Source organism: Cucurbita maxima, unplaced genomic scaffold (assembly GCF_002738345.1).
Source record: "Cucurbita maxima cultivar Rimu unplaced genomic scaffold, Cmax_1.0 Cma_Scf00002, whole genome shotgun sequence".
Taxonomy (NCBI): domain Eukaryota; kingdom Viridiplantae; phylum Streptophyta; class Magnoliopsida; order Cucurbitales; family Cucurbitaceae; genus Cucurbita; species Cucurbita maxima.
The window spans coordinates 5853768-5874313 of NW_019272018.1; the positions used below are offsets into that span (position 1 = coordinate 5853768).

Here is a 20546-nt window from a genome sequence, read left to right on the forward strand (position 1 = left end):
TTTTTTTTTTTTTTTTTTTTTTGTTATGCTTTTTTCTTTTTCTCACCTTTTTCTTTCAACCGCTCCTTTTCACCCCTTTTTTAAGCAATAAAAGGGAAAAAGTAAGTCCAAAAATATATTAAAAAAGGAAAAATTTTATATCTTATTTTATTTCATTTGACCATTTCTTCAATATAGATAAAATATAATTCATAAATTACTTCATTTTTTTATGGCAAGAAATGTATGTTCTTTTTCTTTATTTGTATATTAATTGTGAATTTTTTTATACATTTTCTTTTCTTAAAAAAAAACAACCTTTTAATAAATGAGGCTTTCACCTATATTATTAAATGTAAATGTATCATTTTTGGTCTTCAAGATATATAAATATCATTTTCTAATTATGGTATTAAGTTCTTTATTTATTCTACCAACTCTACTTTTTTATATTTATGATGTTATTAAAATTCTCAACTCTTCAATAAATGTCATTCTATATAATATATATATATATGGATTTTGTAATAAAATATTATTCCCTTTGCTAAATTCAATTCTCAATATAGTATTGTAAATATATATATATATATATTGAATAAATTATGAGCAAAATTAATTAAAATAAAAATCATTTGAAGGTCGAATTTCCTCGTTCAATTGTTAAAGAATATGTTTTAGAGATATATAATTTTTATTTTATTTTTTCTGTTTTCTAAATCTAAAAAAGGTTGAGACGGAGAAGAATTCTGAACTCCCCGTTGGTCTCCGTCGGAAGTGCAAGTCCTCTTTCATGTTCTTCCTTCTAAAGGCTGATCACTGATCCAAATCAACACTCTCTCCCCCGCCGAGCAACGGACGAAGCGGCATTATCAATCTATTCCCTGTTTGCAGATCTCAGTCTTATCAGGCAAGTCGAGTTTGGATTTCTCTTTATTAGTTGAATTTTTCTAATTCCTCGAAATGAAATCTAATTGGAGCTTAAGCACTGCTGCAATCACGAGCAAGTTGTGTTTCCGATCACTGTTTCTGTTTCTACAGTTGTTATACTAGCAGCATCTCTCTTTTTTGTTCCTTTAATCTATTGGATTGTTGGAGATATTTGAATTATCGGTAAATTTTGTCTGCACTAGTTGTAATAAGTTGGTGTACGTTCAATCTGGAGAGTAGAAAATGCTTTATTAGCATTCTATTTCAATAACCAGGGGAAGTTTAGTAATTAGCTTAAATTTTTTACTTCAAAAGCTGTGCTATAGTTTTTCGTTCATTTCTGAGGTTAGACCTGAATCAGTCTCATTATTTCCAGGTTAGTTCTGAATCAGTCTGATTGTTGAGTAAAAACCAGTAATTAACCTCATATATGATGTGATGCTGTACTATTTTGGATATTTAAGCCCTTGGACACTGCAAGGATTATCATCTTATTGACATGCTTCGTCGTGGCTTCAAGACAATTAATGTTCATCAGTTTATTTCTTTGTCTTTCTTGGTCTTGCATAGAAATGTATACTTCCTTTTTTATCATCTGTCGGAGACTTTTGCGAAACTTTATTTAATATATGATTCTCATGTCTAGATTAATCATCTCACCATTACTATGTCACTTTCTGAACTGTAGAAATGGAACCATTAAGGGGGTGTCTATATCGCATTTGTTCTTTCCAAATAGAGTTTTGACGTGCATGTTTCTAAATTTATGATCATGTATACTTGGAGAAACCAGATAAGTGGTTACACGCCTATTGAGCTGATTCAAGTAGCAATACAACCACCTGAGCAGTGAGAAATTTAATGTCTTAGGTACTTAAATATCAAAATATTGCTAATACAGAACCTTAGTGAATCTAGGTTGGTTTAATATTTCCGAGTTCCTGGTTGTTTGGTGTTCACCAAGATGAGAAAATTGTCGGTAGTCAGTGTAATCCTGATGTACTTAATTGCTCAAGTTTCCAGGTAGAAGGAATCCAGGTTCCCGCAGATGAAGGTGGTGCTACACAAACACACGGTGGCGTGTATTGGTGGATCTTGCCAGCTGAATGTCTTTCTTTTTCTTGCACACACACATTCTATTTGGATGGTAGAATAGCCGCCGGATGCTTCCTTGTTTCTCTTTTTATACTGTTCAATGCATTGGTTTCAGCAGCTGGTTGGGCGATTATGTTCTTATTAGAACTTGGTTTCAAGGCCAAGTTGCTACGAATAATCATCTCGAACTTCCTTTGGAGTTGAATTTTAGATCTCTCACTTGATCTGCCACTAGTTCACCCATCTTTCTATGTTCACTCTGTTCAAATTCTGGTTTCCAGGCCAGCCTTTTAATACTTGTCATGTCTACATCTCCATTTTAGAGCATCTTGTGGAAGGTTTTTTGTTTTCTAAAATCACTTATGTCATGTCTAAAACCACTAAAAAGAGCATGACCAAAAAGATTTTTGTCATTCCAAAATCACTTCTAGGTATACCCATAGTATAATATATGTCCTTGATTGGGAGTGGGATCAAAGCCCACATGGTTTTGTTTGTGAATATCCAAAAAACTTCAAAACATCTTATCTATCTTCTCAAATTATAACCAATTTGAGACTTTTGCAGTACACATTATTTAACCTAGGAAGAGAAATCAATAGATGTTTATCTTCTAGGTTGACAACTTCCTAGAATATCTGCTCCATTTAGGCCGTACATTTAAGTTTTCCTCTCAATTTTGCCCGCCTATAGTTAGTTGGGAATATGCAGAACTTATTGATTTCTCTATACGGCCATTTGCAGTGGGCTATGGATAAGTGAGAGTTGTGCTTGATAAATGTTATTGTGGCTGATGCAGGCAATAATACAAATGTTATCCTCATCTTCTGCTTTTAAGATTCATGATATCTCTTGGTGTTGTCTGGGTCTTGTGAGAACAACGAAAGTGCGTGTTATTCGTTACGTAATCCTTTGTTTTTTCCTTTTATAACGCTCGAGAATCTCTTTCATGTTTATGCTGAAGTTCATTGTTTACCTCATTCGAAATGAGGGGATGGAGTGAAAGACTGGCCAATCTATTTACTAAAACTGAAGGTGTAGTGAACAGCCTGTTCTCAGTTTACGGTATACCTTCAAAAGTCATGTCACTCCATCAATTTACACTGCGTGTCAACTGTTTTGAATTGTGTCAGTCAATTTCTCTTCAGGTATTTATGATATGATCTAAAATCCCAAAGAGGTCACTCAATGATGCCGAAAATTTTGCTGTGGTGTGTCCTTGCTTGTGTAACAGTGTGGGATGAGTTTAAATGAGTTGCCAAAACAATAACTCTGTATCTTCAACTTGTATTCTTGAAACGAGATAATAAAATTGCATATGGATTGCCGGGGTTTTATATCTTTCATCTTTCTTTGTGGACAAATGTACTTTGGTCTCCTGGTCTTGTCTTAAAGTTTTTCTTCCCTTAAACATCCATTGATTTCCCAGATGCTTAACGCAATGCTTGTTTTCGCGGCTTCACTTTCAGGTTCATATTTATAGTGTCGATGAACAACCCCAATAATTCTTTGGATGTGAGGATAAAGGATTCTGTTTAGGGAATGGACGTACTTGGGGAACTCTGTTTTCTTCTCTTACAACCCTAATAAAATAGAGTAAGTTGTCTGGTCCCAAATGAAACGAACGTTTTCTTGCGATCATGTCGTTAGTAGCCCCAAAAATCCAAGTTTATTTATCAATATCCATTTGTATGGGTTTGTTTTTTATGACCTCAAGCTACAATTACTATATTAAATTTCATATTCACGACCGAAATACAAATTACAAATCAAAAACACAGAAGGCACTTCATGAAAATACATCATAAGTTGAAATCAAGAGATCAAATGTTCTCAAATATAGTGAATATGAATATATGAGTTGATGGTAGGGAGGCACGGCAAATACAAGATTTTAGTTATATAAAAAGTTGATGGAACGTTATTAAAACCAGAAACTTAATCCGATGTCATAAAGTATAGTTCAAGATCACAGCCCACCTGATTGCAACCCTATGGTGAATAAACATTTGAGAAAGTGTGCAACACGAGTGTCCGTCTTAAGCTTCAGTAATTGGGTACTCAAAAACTACGTCTTTCCCAGATAGCTTCCTGTAAACTGCAGCGAAGCTTTCCAATTTGTATTCGGTGTTATTCCGTTCTTTAGGATCCAAGAGGACCTGTAAAATTTCGAGAAAATGAGGCAATTAAATACAAATTGATACTTTTCAAAATATTAGTTGCAGAATGTTAATCATCGTGTGGCTTTGGTGGCCAACAAATATTTTAACATCGATAAGAATCGTTTGATCTTCTCAATAACCTGACGACCCATCTAAGAGACAAGTGCAAAATTTAATCAGAGAATGTAATCACCTTCATTATCTTTGTTCCATCAACTCTGTATCTAACACGCTTTCCAACAATCTCGGCAGGCAATACAACATCCTCAAGCATTGCCTCATGCACGGATGTGAGGGTACGGCTACGGGGCCTCTGTGCGGCTGATCCTTTCTTTGGAGGCCTCAATATCCTTCTAGTAGCAATCAGAATCACATCCTATCATAGATCAACTATGGTTTATGAAAAAATAGAGAATGGAACTACAGAGTCGATAAATGTGCACAGTACAAATATTGACGATAGATTAGTTCTTGCGTTTGATAAAATGGCTGTCAGACTACAATAAGTTTACCTTAAAAAAAAATAGTTCACTAATTTATTTAATACCAAAAGACAGAGTGTTGGTAACCTAATCCATTAGCTATACGAAGCCAAACAACTGTTGGCTATAATAATTAAGAAGATAAGAATGGTCGTCATTACGTTTTAATGATTTAAATCCATTCCTTCTAATAAATAGCACCAGATAATTATATTAAAAAAGCACCATCTCCCCACCTTTCCACTGAATTTCTTTTCAAGCTCTCTAACAAGCCTCAGGTGAATTTTGCGGAAGGCCTTCCTCAATCTGTATGGGACATAGACCACAACTGCCTTGCGATTACCAGAAACATCGACTTGACTGCAGGAACAGTATGAAATTTATATTCATAAGACAAAAAAAAAAAAAAAAAAAAAAAAAAAAAAAAAAAAAAAAAAAAAAAAAAAAAAAAAAAAAAAAAAGCATTCTATCCATCATTCCTTCTTACATTGCAGAATTAATGTAAAGGTCCTTCAGGTCACTTTTAAGCTCGGAGTTGGTGTTTTCCAAATCAAACAATGCCTAAATAGACAAAGAACAAATATCAGTTCAGAAAACGAACAAACGAGCAAGGTTGGCAATCAGCAGACATCTTAAAAGTTCACCTGAGCAACAGATTCCTCAAATTCTGAGGGGTCAGCATCATTATCCTTATGGATCTTCTTCCTTGCCGTAAACATCTTTACGAATCAAGCTACAAGTCATGAAACACAAACATCTTCAAACAAGATTTTCGTTCAACTTCGAAGTTCCGTAGGGAAAAAAATAAAACATAAATTTCCTACAAACAATGACCTTCAAGATTAATCTCATAAATTCATAAACAATACACTCTAAGTTAGCCATGAACAATTACACAATGGTGATTAGAGAATCCATTAAGCAGTTAAATCTTCCAAATGAAGAAACAATCTTCACCAAATCCAATTTTTGCGACTCTTCGTACTCAAGTAATGTCAACCAACAAAAGCGCATAGCGAAAAAGATATCGAGCGCAGAGAATTTGATTTGGATAGCAAATTAAATGTTAAGATTCAGAGTTATGAAGATTCAAACCTGTAGAAACGCAGGAAGGATAAGAGGTAGGGAACTTCAAACCGAGTGCGAGGAACTAAAAACCCTAGAAAACCCAAGGACTTGTTAGCGAGTGAGGATGGGTATATAAACGAACCGACTGAACGGTTGAGATGCCTATTTTAAAAAACAGATCAACAGCCCAGAGTGGCGAAATTATAAAAATAATTAATTTATTAAATCTTAATTAGCTACGTGAATTTGTGAACGTAAGGCCCATTTAAATTGGGCCTTCGAGCCCAAATATATTTTTGATACTGGACCTTCTGGTCTCCCAGTGGGCCGAGCTATTAGGGTGGATATGTCCGAAAATTCGCTCGTTTTATTTACAGCGAGTCCTTGTAAAATTTCGATCTCGCAAATTAAATAAATAATTTTAATTAAATACAATATAAGTTTAAAATTAAACCGCGCCACTGGAACCTAAATTCATTAGAAGTTGGACATGGTAGCATCAAAATGGAATCTTAGCAAGAATATTCGGATCTTCCATTCAATGGCATTTGACCGTTGCAATGATATGAAATTCGTTTTAATATATACTTTTAAGACTGAGATATTTAATTTAGTTGGTAGGAATATGTTGGATGAGTTTGGTATTTCACACATCTTGACCAGTCAAACCGAATAATTGTAACAAAATGCTGTTTTAATCATGATTGATGGCTTCAACTGCAATCTAATTAATTAATTAATGCTTACATAGCCACCATTTCTAGAATACTCCACTACTATGCATAAATAATTTGTAAGCTTCTTCTTTTTATGGCTCAAATTCAATGTATATATTAAATTCTACACCATCAATTACTATTCTATCGTCAGTATTGATTTTGCTAATTGTGATTTCATTGTTAGTAGTTATTGTTATTACTATTATTGATCGTTAACTATCATTAAATTATATCGACGATCGACACTGGATCATAACATTATTATTTTGACGTAGAAATTTATTTATAAAAATATTTAAAAAAAAATGTAATTTTTGATGTGAAAGAAAGAAGGGGAGAGACCCGATTCTATGTATGGATCCACTTAGGACAACACATTAATGAGTTTAGAAAATGATTGCCGCCGACGCCATCGAGAGATGGCGCTCGCTGTCGTCTCCAAATTTCCTAACTGACTTCCTCCCTTTATTTATTTATTTATTTATTATAATATCTTCAATTTATCACGTCATCCTTTCCTCAAGTTCATACTTCTCTTGCACACCAGCTCTACATTTTTTTATCACTATGGATCATATTCTTATTCTTTCTTTAATAAAAAATTAAATATTCTCCTTTATAAATATGTCACCCATTATGTAATGTATGTTGTGATTTTCTCGTCACATCACATCATACAATCTATAGAAAATTCTAGGTTCAAAACTATATATTAAAAATTCAGCCACGTCTTTTTATATTTTGAATTAAATTTATTTCAAAATTCTTTTTTTTTTTTTTTTTTTGTCAATGGTCAAGTTTAGAAAGTAGTCAAATTGAAAACAAATTGCATTATTATTATTATTATTATTATTTGTGGAAAAGGAATTCCATAAAAAGAACTTTATAGATGCTTTGAATAGTATGAAGGGAAAAAAGTAATCAAACTAGAATCACCCATCCTTTTAGTGATAGTGATGCGTGGGTGAAAATGTTATGATTTTTAAATAGAAAATGATATTCAAAATTATAAATAATTTTTTTAATTTAACTATCTAAAATCCTCTATATTCAAAACTATTTATGATAAGTATTCAAGTCGACATCACAATCTAATAGTGTAATAGTTATATTAAATTCATCATCACATGGATAAGGTCCACGAAATTGACATGTCTACACGCCACTGTAAACGTGTAATGCTATATGCATGTTTATCTATAAAAACGCTCATATGCATTTAAAACTTGAAAATCAATTTCAGTTATAAAAAGATTATTTTTTATTTTAAAATTTTTAGTAATTAAATTTACATGAAATTAATAATTTTTTTCAAAGTGAGTTTGTTGGATAATATTTAAAATATTAAATAATTAATTGAAATTTAGAATTTATGGGTTAAAAAAAGCATGGAATCTATCTTCAAATCATAAAGTTGATAATTTAACCAAGAAAATAATACAAATAGCTAAGGAATCAATATTCTAATTAATACACATTTGATAAAATTACTAAACTAAATTTTCGTTATTTCTTTTCACAGAAATAAATGTAAAAAATTAAAAACGAAAAATCGCACACAATTTCATTTTGCGGCTTGTGGGGTCCATCTTTCAAAAAAAAAACAAGAACCCAATAGGCTGTTTTAAAAGTTCCAATTAGAATTGCCACAATCCGTCAAAGTTCCACAAACAGCCGCCAAAGGTATCGTCGTCGTCAACCCAACCCGTTAACGGCGACCGGGAATTGCCAATCGGGTATTCAAAACCCGCCGCCGTCATCTCGCTGCAGTGGTTCCAAGATGGGACGTCGGAGAATGGATCGGAGACCTGCGAGATATCCACAGACTCCGAACTGGTGCTGTTCTGCTCCGTGTCGAAATGACGGCCTTTGCCATCGGCCGCCGGCAGGGTATCCGTATCAGAAAGTTGAGAAGCAAGGCGTGCGGGTGGCATGTTCGGCGGCGGCGGAGAAGAAAAAGAAGAAGAAGGGGAGTTAGAAGATTCATTTATTTGGTGAACCAATCGAGGGATCCAAAAGCAGTTGATAATTTCTTTGAATTCTGAGCTGTTTGTGTCAATATTTAGAAGCTTTGCTTGCTTTTGCACTCGAGTTCTCCAGTAATTCTTTATCTCATTGTCTGTTCTTCCCGGCAAGTGTTGCGCAATCTTCGACCATCTTTTCAAAATCAAATATTAACGTAAATACAAAAAATTGAGGTGTTGATGATTTAGAGAATTATACATCTCTGGGTGGGTGAATCATGAAGAGGGAAATTCCAATTATAATGGAAAATTTATACCTATTACCCCATCTGGAATGAAGATCGAGAATCAAAAGCTGTTCTTGCGGAGAAAGGTTTCCTCTTTTCACATCCGGTTTCAAATAATTAAGCCATCTCAATCTACAACTCTTCCCGGTCCGTCGAAGCCCTTCAAAAAACACCAAAAAACACATCAAAATAATTCATGAAAAGAGACTGAAAAAAAGTAGATAAAAAAGTGATAAAATACCTGAACGAATGGCAAGCAAATTCCAGCGGCCTTCGCCATGAACAGAAATGGAATGAACAAGAAGAGAATCTTCATCAACAGTCCATGGGCCTCTCCTTAGGCCATTTTGGTTATCTTCAACAACGCTAGAGGAATAGCTACTGCTCTGGCTCTGGGTCTTACAAGGGGAAGCCATTAAAGAACAACCTCTCATAGTCTGACAAAGACTCGCTACTTTCTAAGCACACCATTATGTATATATAAAGAAAAGAATGTAAGCCGCCCCACAAATACAAAAATTCAAACCTGGGTATATCAAGTCTGCTAACAAAGGGTAGTATTTTCCACGTGCTCAAATTCCACTCCCTTCTCCAATAATAATATTATAAAATATTCATAACAAGATGACGATGGCGACGACTGTGAAGACTGCATGAGCATGGGTCTACTCGGGGATTTACTTTGCAAGTCCAAAGAAGAGGCTTGAATTTTAATGCTTTTTTTCTTCTTCTTCTTTGTTTTTTTTTTCTTAATAAAGAAACTACTTTAATAATTATTATAGTAATTTTGTGAATTATTTTTACATAATTTCAGTGTAATGTATCGGATATTCCGCATATAAATGAATATAAAAAAACTAAAAAATATCCACATTTTAAACAAAAGACGTGTCTAACCTTGATTTTACTAATATGTATTATTAATATTTTTAATAAAAATTTATATTCATAGCCACAAAAATGGAAAACAAAATAATCTAATCCACCAACAGCTGAATGGCCCGTTAATGTAGGCTGATTAAAAAGCCCAAGCCCAAGCCCAAGCCTAATACTAAATACAGTCCGGCCCAGATAAATATAAATAAATAAAAAAGTGTAATTTCTCCTTTCTTTTTTTCTTTTTTTTTTCTTCTTCTTAGATTTGGTTTAATATTAAGGAAACATTATTGAAATGCGAATAATTTGCATGAATTTCACATGCATAATCCGTTCATTAATCATTAACCAACATAAATAATATTCCTTAAACTTGGATTAAGGATCATCAATGATATTAGTGAATAATCAATTCGCTCAAAACAATCTCAATCAATTTCATTTTCAGATTGGTAGAAACCAACCAAAAAGACTTTAATGCTCATATTCAAGGCTGTTCCATAATTAACCCTACCCAACTATTAACAGAATAGTCCTTTCAAAAACAACTATTTACAAATAGTGGTGCCACACTAAAGATGAATTGCAATTTGCACCTTCTCGATATATCCATATTGATATTTATCCTCCAATATTTGCTTTTTATGGTTATTAATGGGCATTTTGCCAAAAGTTTTCAAATAATTTATTCCTTAATAGTATATTAAATATGTATAATGGGAAAGAGGGCAATTTTCAAACCTTATTTGACTTTGGAATTAAAGGAAATTTTTCAATTAATAAAATCAAATTCTTGCCCAGGGTTGCAATTAATAATCCTTCCATATCTTTGAAAACCCTAAGTTTTAATTTGCCACCTAATGCACACAACCCATAACTTTAATTTCATCTCCATTCTACTTTGTTTGCAACTCGTGTCTCAAAAAGGGGTATAAATTTGAAATATTCATCCAACCGTTATTGAGAGTCAACAAGATTTGATATCCTAAACTCGTAGGAGAAGTGGAGGTTGAATTGAAGAAAGTTGAGAAAGGGGTTGTGAGATCATACATCGGTTGAATAGGACAATATCGGGTAGCAGTGGGCCTGACCGTTACAAATGATATCAGAGCTAAACACGTGACGTTGTGCTAGTGAGGACGTGGGGCCTACAAGGGAGTTGAATTGTGAAATCCCATGTCAGTTGGAATTGGAAACATTATAAAGGTGCTGAGACTAATAAAGATAATGAAGGAGTCTCTTCGCAGAATCTAAAGAAGACGACAATATTTATTAGAGGTGAGCTTGAAAATTGTCGACAGGAATGGGAGAAGGATTAATGTATGTGGGACCCATATCAGGGGACAGCCATAGAAGCTGGTCTCACCACCAAACACAAACACAAATGCTTCTCATTTTCATTCTTTTAAATGAAACAGTAAGGGTTTTGTATTGAGCCATGAGTTAAGATAAACTCAAATCTTACACCCCGCGTCTTTGATAGTATAAATAAACACATCCCTCAATCCCTTCCTTCATTATCCTAAACCACAGTTGTTTAAATCTCATTTCAAACCTCTTTCCATGGATCCTGAGTTGCAGTCCTTCAAGCCATCCTTCTCCTTCCCTGACTTCATGGATCCCAATTTGGAGCTAATGGGTCACTATTCCGCTTCCAACCCAGTTGTTCTAGACAACCCATCTCTGAATTTCACCAACCTCTTGCCTTTCTCAAACGACATGTTCATCCCTCACCACCAAACCCCACCAGAATTCCCACAGAGTTTAGGAGACTGTAACAGCTTCCAAATTATGCAGCAAGCCCCTCCGGATCCCCCAGTTTGTGCTGAATTTCATGAGATGAAGAAGAGAAGACCCATGGATGTTTCAGAGAGCAGCTCTGGAATTTCAACTTCGGAAACAGGGTTGTTCAACGCCAAAAATGTATGCATACAATTCTTCAAACCCCTGATTAATCGAACCATGGCGTTAATAAACTTTCCTCTGTTTGTTTGTTTGTTTTACAGAGGTCAGGGAAAGGAAAGAGATTGAAAAGTATAGAGAAAGAAGAAGAGAAATCAAGAAGAGAAGTGGTGCATGTCAGAGCTAGAAGAGGGCAAGCCACTGATAGCCACAGCTTAGCTGAAAGGGTAACACTATTAAATGATCTTAATCAAGAACAACAAACCAAACAAACAAAGTTACTGAAATAGATTCATTGTTGTGACATGAATTAGGTGAGAAGAGGAAAAATCAACGAAAGACTAAGATGCTTGAAAGACATTGTCCCAGGATGCTACAAGGTAACAACAAGAACAAGAACACGAACATAAGCATATTCTTGTTATTTTTTTTACAATCTTATTGTTTGTTTTTGTGGGTAATTTTAACAGACCATGGGCATGGCAGTCATGTTGGATGAGATAATCAACTATGTCCAGTCTCTGCAGAATCAAGTAGAGGTATGAACATAAATGAAATCTTATATTTCAATTGGTATAATATTTAATAATGCCTTGATTTCTTTTGGATATCAGTTCTTATCCATGAAGTTAGCTGCAGCTAGCTCGTTGAATGACTTCAACTCGAAGGCCGACGTGCTATCAAAATTACAGGTAATTAAAGGTTAAATTACAAGTTTAGCTCGGTGGTATTAAAGGTAGATTACGAGTTAAGTTTGAGATTAATTGTTGAAGGCAAGAGCACATGAAGCAAGAGAATTGGAGAGATTGATGAGAGAAGGATATGGAGGAGTAGCTTGCTTCCACTCAACTTTGCCTCTTTGACTTCTGTTTCTGGATGTTGACTTCCATTACCCAAAACAATACTACAACAACATCATCCATTTTCATTTTTTTTTTTTAGTTTTATATTTTTGGTCATCAATCAATGATGGTGTACTTAATACAATGGAGATTTATATTTTAATTTCATTTGATTTTATTATCTTTTTAAACAATATAAACATAGGAATATTATTTGTGGGCATAATATTTTATAATTTTGGGTGCTATAAATTGGTTGGATAATGTTAGTTATGCAACTTAATTTGTTTATTAATTTTTATTAAAACCCAATGATTAGGGGAAGTCAAAATGGAGTTTAGAGAATGTGTTAAACCCTAAATAGGGAAACCCCCTTTATTTTTTTCTTTTCTTTTTTTAATGATTTAATACATTAATTCCTTTTATGATCATTTAATTTATTTTAGTGGAAATTGATAATCCTCTCCTCGACCCCATTTATCGGAAAAATGTTCTCCACTCTCTCCTCCATTCTCGAGAATCTCCTCTGTTCAAAGATAGATTTTTGCCCCTAAAGTTGACATGTTTATAACTAATGGATCGAATGATAATAATTCATATTAAAGCTATTACATAGTTAATAAAGGCGTAAGAAGTCACGATCTTAATCACATGACGAATTCATAGAATTGGTAATGTTTTAAATAAAGCTAAACTACACTCCTCCATTATTGTACTATAGTGTTGATTGTCATCCGCCCAACCTTCAAATCTTTCACTTTGTCTCCTATTTTATTCTTTATAATTTTTTTTTTTTTTTTAAAACATAATATATCTTCATGAATCCATATCATAACCAGAATTATTAACACATTTAGAGGAAGAATTTCTGGATTATTTGAATGTTTAAATTTACAAAATAGGTTATGAAAGGGAACCTTAATAATTGATTATTGATTATTGATAAGAAGGGGAAATGAAAAAAATTGTGTTTGGCACCCAAAAACAGTGAAGTGAGTGTGACGGTTTAACAAAAAAGAAAACTCCTAATTTATTGAAACAGTGGGTTTGAAAGACATCAAATTGCAAGAAAGACACAAAACAAAAAGGTCACTTTTATTTATAATTATTTATCTAGAATTAATATATTTTAAAATTCTATATTCATTTTAATAATATCTTAAACAATGTGTTGGATGTTGCCAATTCATTGTTTGAATGATTGGATTGGGGAAAGAATTTCGTTTTTCTCTTTGCCTAGGGCGATGGTGGAGTAGATGCAATGAATCCATTGCTATGGAAGAGAAGAGAAACACAGGTTTGATGGGCCAGTGGATACCCCAAACCAAACATGGGGGCACCGGTGGGCTCTTCCAACCAACCAGCACACAAACCCAAACCCAATATGACAACACCTCTTCCCTCACTTCACCAAGCGTCTATGCCAATGGATGGACCTTGAGTTTGGTTTGACTCCCACCCAATGGTTGCTTGCATTGTGAGTGCGTGTAATTGGAACATGCATGAACAAGATTTGAGGTGGGGTAAAGTTTTTGTGTCATTTTGTGGGCTTTTTGTCCTCTAAAGATTTGAGGGTCACTTAGTGTGTTTGATTCATATGGAAGTTTAGTTGTATTGTATGCATATTCAACAACCCTTTATTCTTTCCATCTTCTTCTTTAATTTGTTCATCCTCTTCAGACAACTCCCTTTTCTCTTTTCTCTTTTCTATTTTTATCTTTATTTGCTTTCACCACATCCACCCTCATGCTATAATGTTGGATTTTGTTCTCTATATTGCTTTCATAACTCACTTCCCTCCTCATTTAATTTTGGTGTCAAATCATCCAAAAAGTTCAAAAACTATATACTCGCCACCGACCCTTCAATGTATGAAAAAGAAATTGTAAAAATATATCGCTTTTATATCAAACAATTATTAACAATATAAATCTTTTAAGATCTAAATCTAGCGGTTTTAAAGAGAATCTCATAATAGTTAGAGACGAGTCATAACAACCCACCGGATCGGATAGGATAATCTTGGCGATATTGGATCAAATTTGTTCTTAGAAGATAGCTGAAATGTGGGCTTGAAACCCCAAATGGGCTATTTAGAGCGACAATGTGGCCGGCCCAAGATAGTGGACTTGTACAAAAGCAGCTCAATTAGGCCCATATAACTATTGAGGCCCAATATATGGGCTTCACCGACCTAACTTTAGAGCCGGGCCTTATAGAATTGCAATCTTTTTATCCAGGCCCGGAAATAGATCCTATACTAACTATTTTGTAAAGCAATTAATAATTTTGTTGCATTATTATAAATAATTTAGATGTGATATAAATATACAAAGATAAATCACTAATAAATGAGAAATCAAATTAGCATTAAGAACAATAAAAAGTCTAAGTGATTAGATAGGCCTCAAATGATTTACCGCATCGTGTCATCAACCAGCATTAAATTGATAATGCCATATGTGAGGATGACTCATCAACCCATCTGATTGAAATTTAATTCTTTTATTTTCTTCATCTTAATATCTAATGCAAGAATCAAGGCCCAAACCCATCGCAGAATATTTGACGTTCCTTGCAACTGGGGAGACTGATCGAACCGACTCTTCGCTGCTCTGCTGTCACCACGCGTCTTCCTTCAAAATCCCGCGAATCGGCGCTTTGGGTCTGTAGAGAAATGGCGCGCGGGGTTCGTGATGCGAGGTTTTGCACCGTCGGATAGCATAGGGATTACGAGAGGGTTCCGAAGTTATTACGATCCTTGTAGCTGCAATTTGTTCGGTACGGTTGTCAACTTTAGATACAATGTGGGTTTTGGGTTTTTGACGGAGTTTATCGCGGTGGGTTCTCGTCGAGCTGCTTAATTTCATACTCTGCTCCTTGGATTTGCTCTTTCGGTGCTTAATCGATTGAAGGGTAGCGCTACAGTGTTCAGGTAAGGTTGCACAAACAGTAAAATTACTCTGTTTGATTATTTACCTTTTTGCTACGAACAGAGCAGTTGTTTGTATTCTTAAATTGGACGCAATTGATTGAAATACAGCATGAAGTTACTAGTTCTGTGCGAGGGTAGGAGTGTTTTGTTTGTTTAAGTGACATTATCAATTGAATTCATCAGGTCTTGGCCGTCTATTAGATATCCGTTGGGGACGTTTTGGTATGGGGATCTTTCACCTCGCTATATTGCAAGAAATTTGAATAAGATGGCTGTGGTCAGCAAAACCAGAAGTACGCTCGAGGGGCTTGTTAGAGATAGTTCATTGAAATGGTTGTTAGGGAATCGGAGCTTCTTTGATGAAGAACTTGAAGAAATTGAAAGATCTCCTTCTGCTCAGAGGAATTGGATAAGTGAGCTCTCTCCATTTGCCAATGTGGTTGTTCGGAGATGTTCTAAGTAAGATTTTTCATAGCATGTTCTATTCTTTCAGCAGTCCTTGTAGGCTTCGAGGGAAAAATCATTTGTTCTTTACTATTTTGCTGTATTTTAGTGGTACTTGATATCTCTTTACAACTGTTACTTGGACGTCATTTATATTAAACTAGTGAATTAGTGTTCATGGATTTAAATAAATCGAATTTCAATCCATTGCAATTTCAAATATGCAGAATCCTTGGTGTTTCTGCTAGCGAACTTCAAGAAAGTTTTAATGTGGAGGCAATTGATTCAATCAAGGGTTCTTCGAATTATGCGAGAAACTTTCTAGAGTATTGCAGTTTCAGGGCACTTGCGGTATCTACACATAATACAGGCTATTTGGCTGATAAAAGATTTCGACGCTTGACATTTGACATGATGATAGCTTGGGAAGCCCCAGCAAGTTCTAGCCAGCCTGAACTTAATGTAAGATTTTGCTTTTATTGGGTTTGCATGTCTGAATTGGAAAATGAATATACTAGATCATTAAGATTCTTCTTCTGATCCCATTTAGTAGTTCACTCGGACTGTTCTTAGACGATGCATATGAAGATTCCATGCTGAATTTTTATTTGATATTAGTATTTTCAATATTCATCTACAACTGACCCTTGTTACAGATTGCTGAAGATGCATCAGTTGGGGTGGAGGCTTTCTCAAGAATTGCTCCAGCAGTTCCCATAATTTCAAACGTGATCATTAGCGAAAATATTTTTGAGGTGCTTACTACATCAGCTGGTGCTAGACTTGAGTTCTCGGTCTACGACAAGTACCTGAGCTCACTGGAAAAGTAGGCCCCTTCCAATTTTTTTGTGTTTATGCATCGAAGTTGCTATTTTGTTAGTTCTTTAAGTCTAATATCACATGGTCATCTTGATAGAGTTATTAGAAAAATGAAAAGCCTATCAGAGTCGAACCTTCTTCTGTCTGAAAGATCATTAAGAGAAGAAAGGATTTTAGAAATGGATGGAACAGTCACCACACAACCAGTTCTTGAACATGTAGGAATTTCTACGTGGCCGGGTGAGTCATGGAATGATTTGATTAACTTCTTTCTTCGATATCGTTGGGGCAAATGGATGGATATGTTAGGAGCAGGCAGTATATATCAGATAATATTTTGAAGATCTTGCTGTTAAATTTCTGTTTTCACCTCTTTATTTTCTCATCTGCGCAGGTAGGTTGGTTCTCACAGATCATGCACTTTACTTTGAAGCTCTTCGGGTTGTGTCGTTTGACAAGGCAAAAAAATATGACTTATCTGATGATCTGAAGCAGGTTGTCAAACCTGAATTGACTGGACCATGGGGTACTCGGCTCTTTGATAAGGCAGTTCTGTATAAATCCATTTCCTTGTAAGTTCCTTTCTTCTTGGCAAGCCTGGGCTTGATTGGGCTAATGGTGCAAACAACTTCTATCTGACCAATAAGATTATTATTAAGTGCTGTCAAGTTTGATTTTCACCTCTTTTTTTGTTGGTAAATGTGACTTTTGTAGATCAGAACCAGTTGTGTTTGAGTTTCCCGAACTTAAAGGGCATACTCGTCGAGATTTTTGGCTGGCAATCATCCGTGAGGTCTTATATGTTCATAGATTTATCAATAAGTTCCAGATCAAGGGAATTCAAAGGAGTGAAGCTCTCACAAAAGCTGTACTTGGAATTCTGCGTTTACAAGCCATTCAAGATATATGTTCTACACCGTCTCTTGGGTGCGAATCGCTTCTCATGTTTAATCTTTGCGATCAACTTCCAGGTGGGGACTTAATATTGGAAGCCCTTGCTAATATGTCAGACATGAAGGAGACTGACCGAACAAACAAATCTAGTCATGAAAAGGGAATGTACTCGATTTCATCATTCGATTTCGTTTCTCACTTGGGATTCGGAATGGGAACAGCTTTAACCGATTCCAATGAAAATGAGCTTGTTGTGGGTGAGATTGCTGTTGGAAAAATGACTCCTTTGGAAAGGGCAGTCAAGGAATCCAAAAACTGTTATGAAAAGGTGGTGATGGCTCGAGAGACGGTCGATGGAGCAAAAGTAGATGGCATGGATACTAATTTAGCAGTGATGAAGGTATTGATCTTGCCTATTAGAAGATTACTTTTGTAGCTATTTAAGAGCAGCTATTAAGTAGAATACTCTTCACCTTTAATCCAACTCAGATTCCGAATCTTATCTGTTCAGATCTTTCATATAATCTGTATCAGGATGTACTGTTTTAAATTATTGCATTGCAGGAATTAATGTTGCCGGTGAGTGAAGTTGGGAAGTGCCTTCTTTCTTTGGCACTATGGGAAGATCCTATGAAGTCTTCGGCGTTCTGTGTGGTCTCCAGTTACATTATCTACAGGTAAATGTTTTGCATTATGGGAAGCTCCCATGAAATCTGTTTGAACTCCAGTTCGGTTATTCTGATTTAGAATTTGATTTACGATACAGCGAACTAGATGAACTTTGTCATGTCATTCTTTTCACAGGGACTGGCTGTCGTACGCAGCTGCTCTGCTACTCGTGTTCATGGCAGTTTTCATGATGCTAAGTCGACTTTTCAACCAAGGTAACCCAGTCAATGAAGTTAAGGTCATAGCACCTCCAGCAATGAATGCAATGGAGCAGCTTTTGGCGGTTCAGAATGCGATTTCGCAAGCTGAAGAGTTCATCCAAGACGGAAATATCGTTCTCCTCAAGCTGCGTGGCTTGCTGCTCGCCATTTTCCCAAAGGTTCGAAACCAGTTAGTTCATTGTCTGCTGCTGATGGATTATTACACAGACCAATTCTTTGAATTCCATGATTGAATCCATCGTATTTTGTTGAAATGATCAGGCCACAATGAAGTTTGCAAGTTCTCTTCTAGTGATAGCCATGACTCTGGCCTTCCTTCCCACAAAATACATAGTTTTAATGGTGTTCTTGGAGGCCTTTACGAGATACTCACCCCCAAGAAAAGCAAGCACAGAGAGATTGACAAGAAGAGTAGGGGAATGGTGGTTCAGCATTCCAGCAGCTCCTGTTGCTCTTGTGAGGGAAAAGAAGGAAGACAAGAAGAGGAAATGAAATGAACCTTTTTTTTTTTTTCCTTTTTCCTTTGTAAATTATATGTAAATAAGGCCAAATATATGTATTTTATGGATTTCATTTCATGTTTTTTTCCCCTTAAAACAGCATAAATAATGGGAATAAAACTTGAAAGAGATTTTTTTAAAAAAACACGAAAGAGTTCTTCATTAATGAAGAAAGAATTACATCAGATCAAAAACTTTAAAAGAAACGAAAAAAAAAAGATAAAAACAGGAGAAATTATTCCAATGGCGCCTCTCCAGCATTCATGTATGATCTCCCATCCTTATTGCAGAACTGCATCTACCAAAGCATAATCCATTTCTAAATCCTTCGATAAATTATATCGAAGATGAACAGAGAGAGAGAGAGAGAGAGAGAGAGAGAGAGAGAGAGAGAGAGAGAGATTACTCGAAAAAAATGATCAACTTACCAGAGAAAATGGAAGAAGAGGACTATTCTAACCGACGTAGAAATAAAGCCACACCCAATTTGGCTTTGAACCCATCAAAGTTTGGTTGGTTGGGTTGGATTTTGGAAATACCGCTCCAATGTTGTTCTATGGAATTGAGGAAATAAATCGAAATTAGTTCCCTAATCTAGAGGATTATATTCGGGAATTAAGAGGAACGATAATCTTTTTTATTTGCATCAAAATCAAATGGAATCAAACAATCCCTCCCCAAACTCAACTATCAACATAAACAAAAAGCCCTAATATTCGCCATATTCGCAGAAATCGTTAATTCCGTTCAGTGTAGAATTAGTGGACGCAAGAGATTGGATGTTAGGAGCGCCAAAGAGCAAGGAATCGTCGTAGTTAAAAAACGGCTGATTAGAGCACAAAAACTCCGTCGAATTTGGCCTGTAAACCGGAATGTTTGTTAGGTAAGAATTAGCAAGTTGTGGAGGAGGTGGCGGTGGCTCGAAGATCGGCGGAGCAAAACACGAATTAACCTGACCTTCCACCACGCCGCCGCTGCAGCAATTCTCCTCTGTCACAACGGACGACGATTCATTATCATCACTTACAACGACTTTAGATCCCTTATTATTCTCGTCGCCAGATTTCGTCGCCTTAGGAGAAGCTTCTTCATCGGATCGAGACATTCCAGTGAGCTTTTGAACCAACGCCATAAAATCTCGAGGATGCGTGTGGATGATCTTGGGAGAATGCGTGTATATAATCACCGGATGACGCTGCGGCGGCGGCTTGGCAGAACCTGCGACAGCGACAGCGGCGGCGACGCCATTGACGAGCTGCGAAGAAGTGGAAGACGAAGACGAAGAAGGCGAAGCAGAATTAGACGACGAAGATTTCCTAATGAAATGAGAATCCTTATTGATCTTCAATGGAGGCGGACACAAAACCTTGGCATTGTTGTTGGTATTGGCGGTGCTCTGATCCCTCTTCCCATTAAGCGGTTGTTGAGGGCTCATAATTTTAGACTTCAATTTCGGATTTCTCAAATCCTCACCTCAATTCGATTTATTTTTCATTTCACTTTTCATTAGCAGAAAATGCACCTGAAACAACTCGCGAGATTTTGCTTATATACGCAACGGAAACTTATCCCCTGCATTCAGGATCATCATAAACAACAATCTCATTTTGACACGTCAGACAGCGGTTACGTTTATCGAGATGATGTGGCCGTGTTCTGAACTGTAATCCCGCAATTTGTCAGGAGTAAGTGCCACGTGTTCGTCAAAACGAGGTAGTAGGTGGATTTTAGCTAGGTTAGTTATAAATTAATTTGCTG

The 20546-nt window shown here is 35.6% G+C and overlaps 5 protein-coding genes and 1 long non-coding RNA gene across 8 annotated transcripts; 3 read left to right on the top strand and 3 right to left on the bottom strand.

Moving 5' to 3' along the window:
- Positions 1 to 2961: 2961 nt before the first annotated feature.
- On the top strand, positions 2962 to 3343 carry LOC111499265. Of its 2 annotated transcripts, none has more exons than XR_002720914.1 (2): positions 2962 to 3039; positions 3153 to 3343. It is a non-coding gene; the product is annotated as an uncharacterized LOC111499265 (long non-coding RNA). The 2 variants fall into 2 exon arrangements; XR_002720913.1 differs by having other exon boundaries at positions 2966 to 3069.
- Positions 3344 to 3832: 489 nt separating this feature from the next.
- Positions 3833 to 5854, bottom strand: LOC111499257 (40S ribosomal protein S7-like). The gene is made up of 6 exons (XM_023150806.1): positions 5744 to 5854; positions 5293 to 5381; positions 5136 to 5209; positions 4885 to 5008; positions 4360 to 4542; positions 3833 to 4163 (listed from the first exon to the last, which is right to left on the bottom strand). The coding sequence occupies exons 2-6, from the start codon at positions 5365 to 5367 to the stop codon at positions 4044 to 4046; spliced, it is 576 nt and encodes a 191-aa protein (XP_023006574.1). The 5' UTR covers positions 5368 to 5381; positions 5744 to 5854; the 3' UTR covers positions 3833 to 4043.
- Positions 5855 to 7881: 2027 nt separating this feature from the next.
- LOC111472194 (transcription factor MYB62-like) lies at positions 7882 to 9134 on the bottom strand. The gene is made up of 3 exons (XM_023117843.1): positions 8928 to 9134; positions 8717 to 8846; positions 7882 to 8592 (listed from the first exon to the last, which is right to left on the bottom strand). The coding sequence occupies exons 1-3, from the start codon at positions 9118 to 9120 to the stop codon at positions 8073 to 8075; spliced, it is 843 nt and encodes a 280-aa protein (XP_022973611.1). The 5' UTR covers positions 9121 to 9134; the 3' UTR covers positions 7882 to 8072.
- A 1925-nt stretch (positions 9135 to 11059) lies between these two features.
- Positions 11060 to 12359, top strand: LOC111472201 (transcription factor BEE 1-like). 2 transcript variants are annotated; one of them, XM_023117854.1, is made up of 6 exons: positions 11060 to 11485; positions 11569 to 11691; positions 11779 to 11844; positions 11932 to 12003; positions 12079 to 12156; positions 12238 to 12359. In XM_023117854.1, the coding sequence occupies exons 1-6, from the start codon at positions 11126 to 11128 to the stop codon at positions 12325 to 12327; spliced, it is 789 nt and encodes a 262-aa protein (XP_022973622.1). In that variant the 5' UTR covers positions 11060 to 11125; the 3' UTR covers positions 12328 to 12359. The 2 variants fall into 2 exon arrangements, with proteins under 2 accessions (XP_022973622.1, XP_022973623.1); XM_023117855.1 differs by having other exon boundaries at positions 11061 to 11485; positions 11935 to 12003.
- Positions 12360 to 14840: 2481 nt separating this feature from the next.
- On the top strand, positions 14841 to 18861 carry LOC111499719. Its single transcript, XM_023151363.1, has 10 exons — positions 14841 to 15241; positions 15425 to 15700; positions 15913 to 16147; positions 16342 to 16511; positions 16602 to 16744; positions 16899 to 17076; positions 17219 to 17798; positions 17963 to 18075; positions 18203 to 18446; positions 18550 to 18861. Exons 2-10 carry the CDS (start codon positions 15510 to 15512, stop codon positions 18778 to 18780), a joined length of 2085 nt encoding a protein of 694 aa, XP_023007131.1. The 5' UTR covers positions 14841 to 15241; positions 15425 to 15509; the 3' UTR covers positions 18781 to 18861.
- Positions 18862 to 19408: 547 nt separating this feature from the next.
- On the bottom strand, positions 19409 to 20366 carry LOC111499724 (VQ motif-containing protein 20-like). Its single transcript, XM_023151377.1, has one exon. The coding sequence runs from the start codon at positions 20221 to 20223 to the stop codon at positions 19498 to 19500; it is 726 nt and encodes a 241-aa protein (XP_023007145.1). The 5' UTR covers positions 20224 to 20366; the 3' UTR covers positions 19409 to 19497.
- Positions 20367 to 20546: the final 180 nt, after the last annotated feature.

Excerpts from the sequence above, each read along its gene's own strand:
- LOC111499257 (XM_023150806.1), bottom strand. The coding sequence starts at position 5,367 with ATGTTTACGGCAAGGAAGAAGATCCATAAGGATAATGATGCTGACCCC. Across the intron at positions 5,009-5,135 it reads CTTTACATTAATTCTGCAAT|TCAAGTCGATGTTTCTGGTA; the intron begins GTAAGAAGGAAT and ends CTGTTCCTGCAG. Across the intron at positions 4,543-4,884 it reads AAAAGAAATTCAGTGGAAAG|GATGTGATTCTGATTGCTAC; the intron begins GTGGGGAGATGG and ends GATCTATGATAG.
- LOC111472194 (XM_023117843.1), bottom strand. The coding sequence starts at position 9,120 with ATGAGAGGTTGTTCTTTAATGGCTTCCCCTTGTAAGACCCAGAGCCAG. Across the intron at positions 8,847-8,927 it reads TTTGCTTGCCATTCGTTCAG|GGCTTCGACGGACCGGGAAG; the intron begins GTATTTTATCAC and ends TGTTTTTTGAAG. Across the intron at positions 8,593-8,716 it reads CATTCCAGATGGGGTAATAG|ATGGTCGAAGATTGCGCAAC; the intron begins GTATAAATTTTC and ends GATTTTGAAAAG.
- LOC111472201 (XM_023117854.1), top strand. The coding sequence starts at position 11,126 with ATGGATCCTGAGTTGCAGTCCTTCAAGCCATCCTTCTCCTTCCCTGAC. Across the intron at positions 11,692-11,778 it reads GCCACAGCTTAGCTGAAAGG|GTGAGAAGAGGAAAAATCAA; the intron begins GTAACACTATTA and ends GACATGAATTAG. Across the intron at positions 12,157-12,237 it reads ACGTGCTATCAAAATTACAG|GCAAGAGCACATGAAGCAAG; the intron begins GTAATTAAAGGT and ends TAATTGTTGAAG.
- LOC111499719 (XM_023151363.1), top strand. The coding sequence starts at position 15,510 with ATGGCTGTGGTCAGCAAAACCAGAAGTACGCTCGAGGGGCTTGTTAGA. Across the intron at positions 16,512-16,601 it reads TACCTGAGCTCACTGGAAAA|AGTTATTAGAAAAATGAAAA; the intron begins GTAGGCCCCTTC and ends TCATCTTGATAG. Across the intron at positions 17,799-17,962 it reads CTAATTTAGCAGTGATGAAG|GAATTAATGTTGCCGGTGAG; the intron begins GTATTGATCTTG and ends ATTGCATTGCAG.
- LOC111499724 (XM_023151377.1), bottom strand. The coding sequence starts at position 20,223 with ATGAGCCCTCAACAACCGCTTAATGGGAAGAGGGATCAGAGCACCGCC.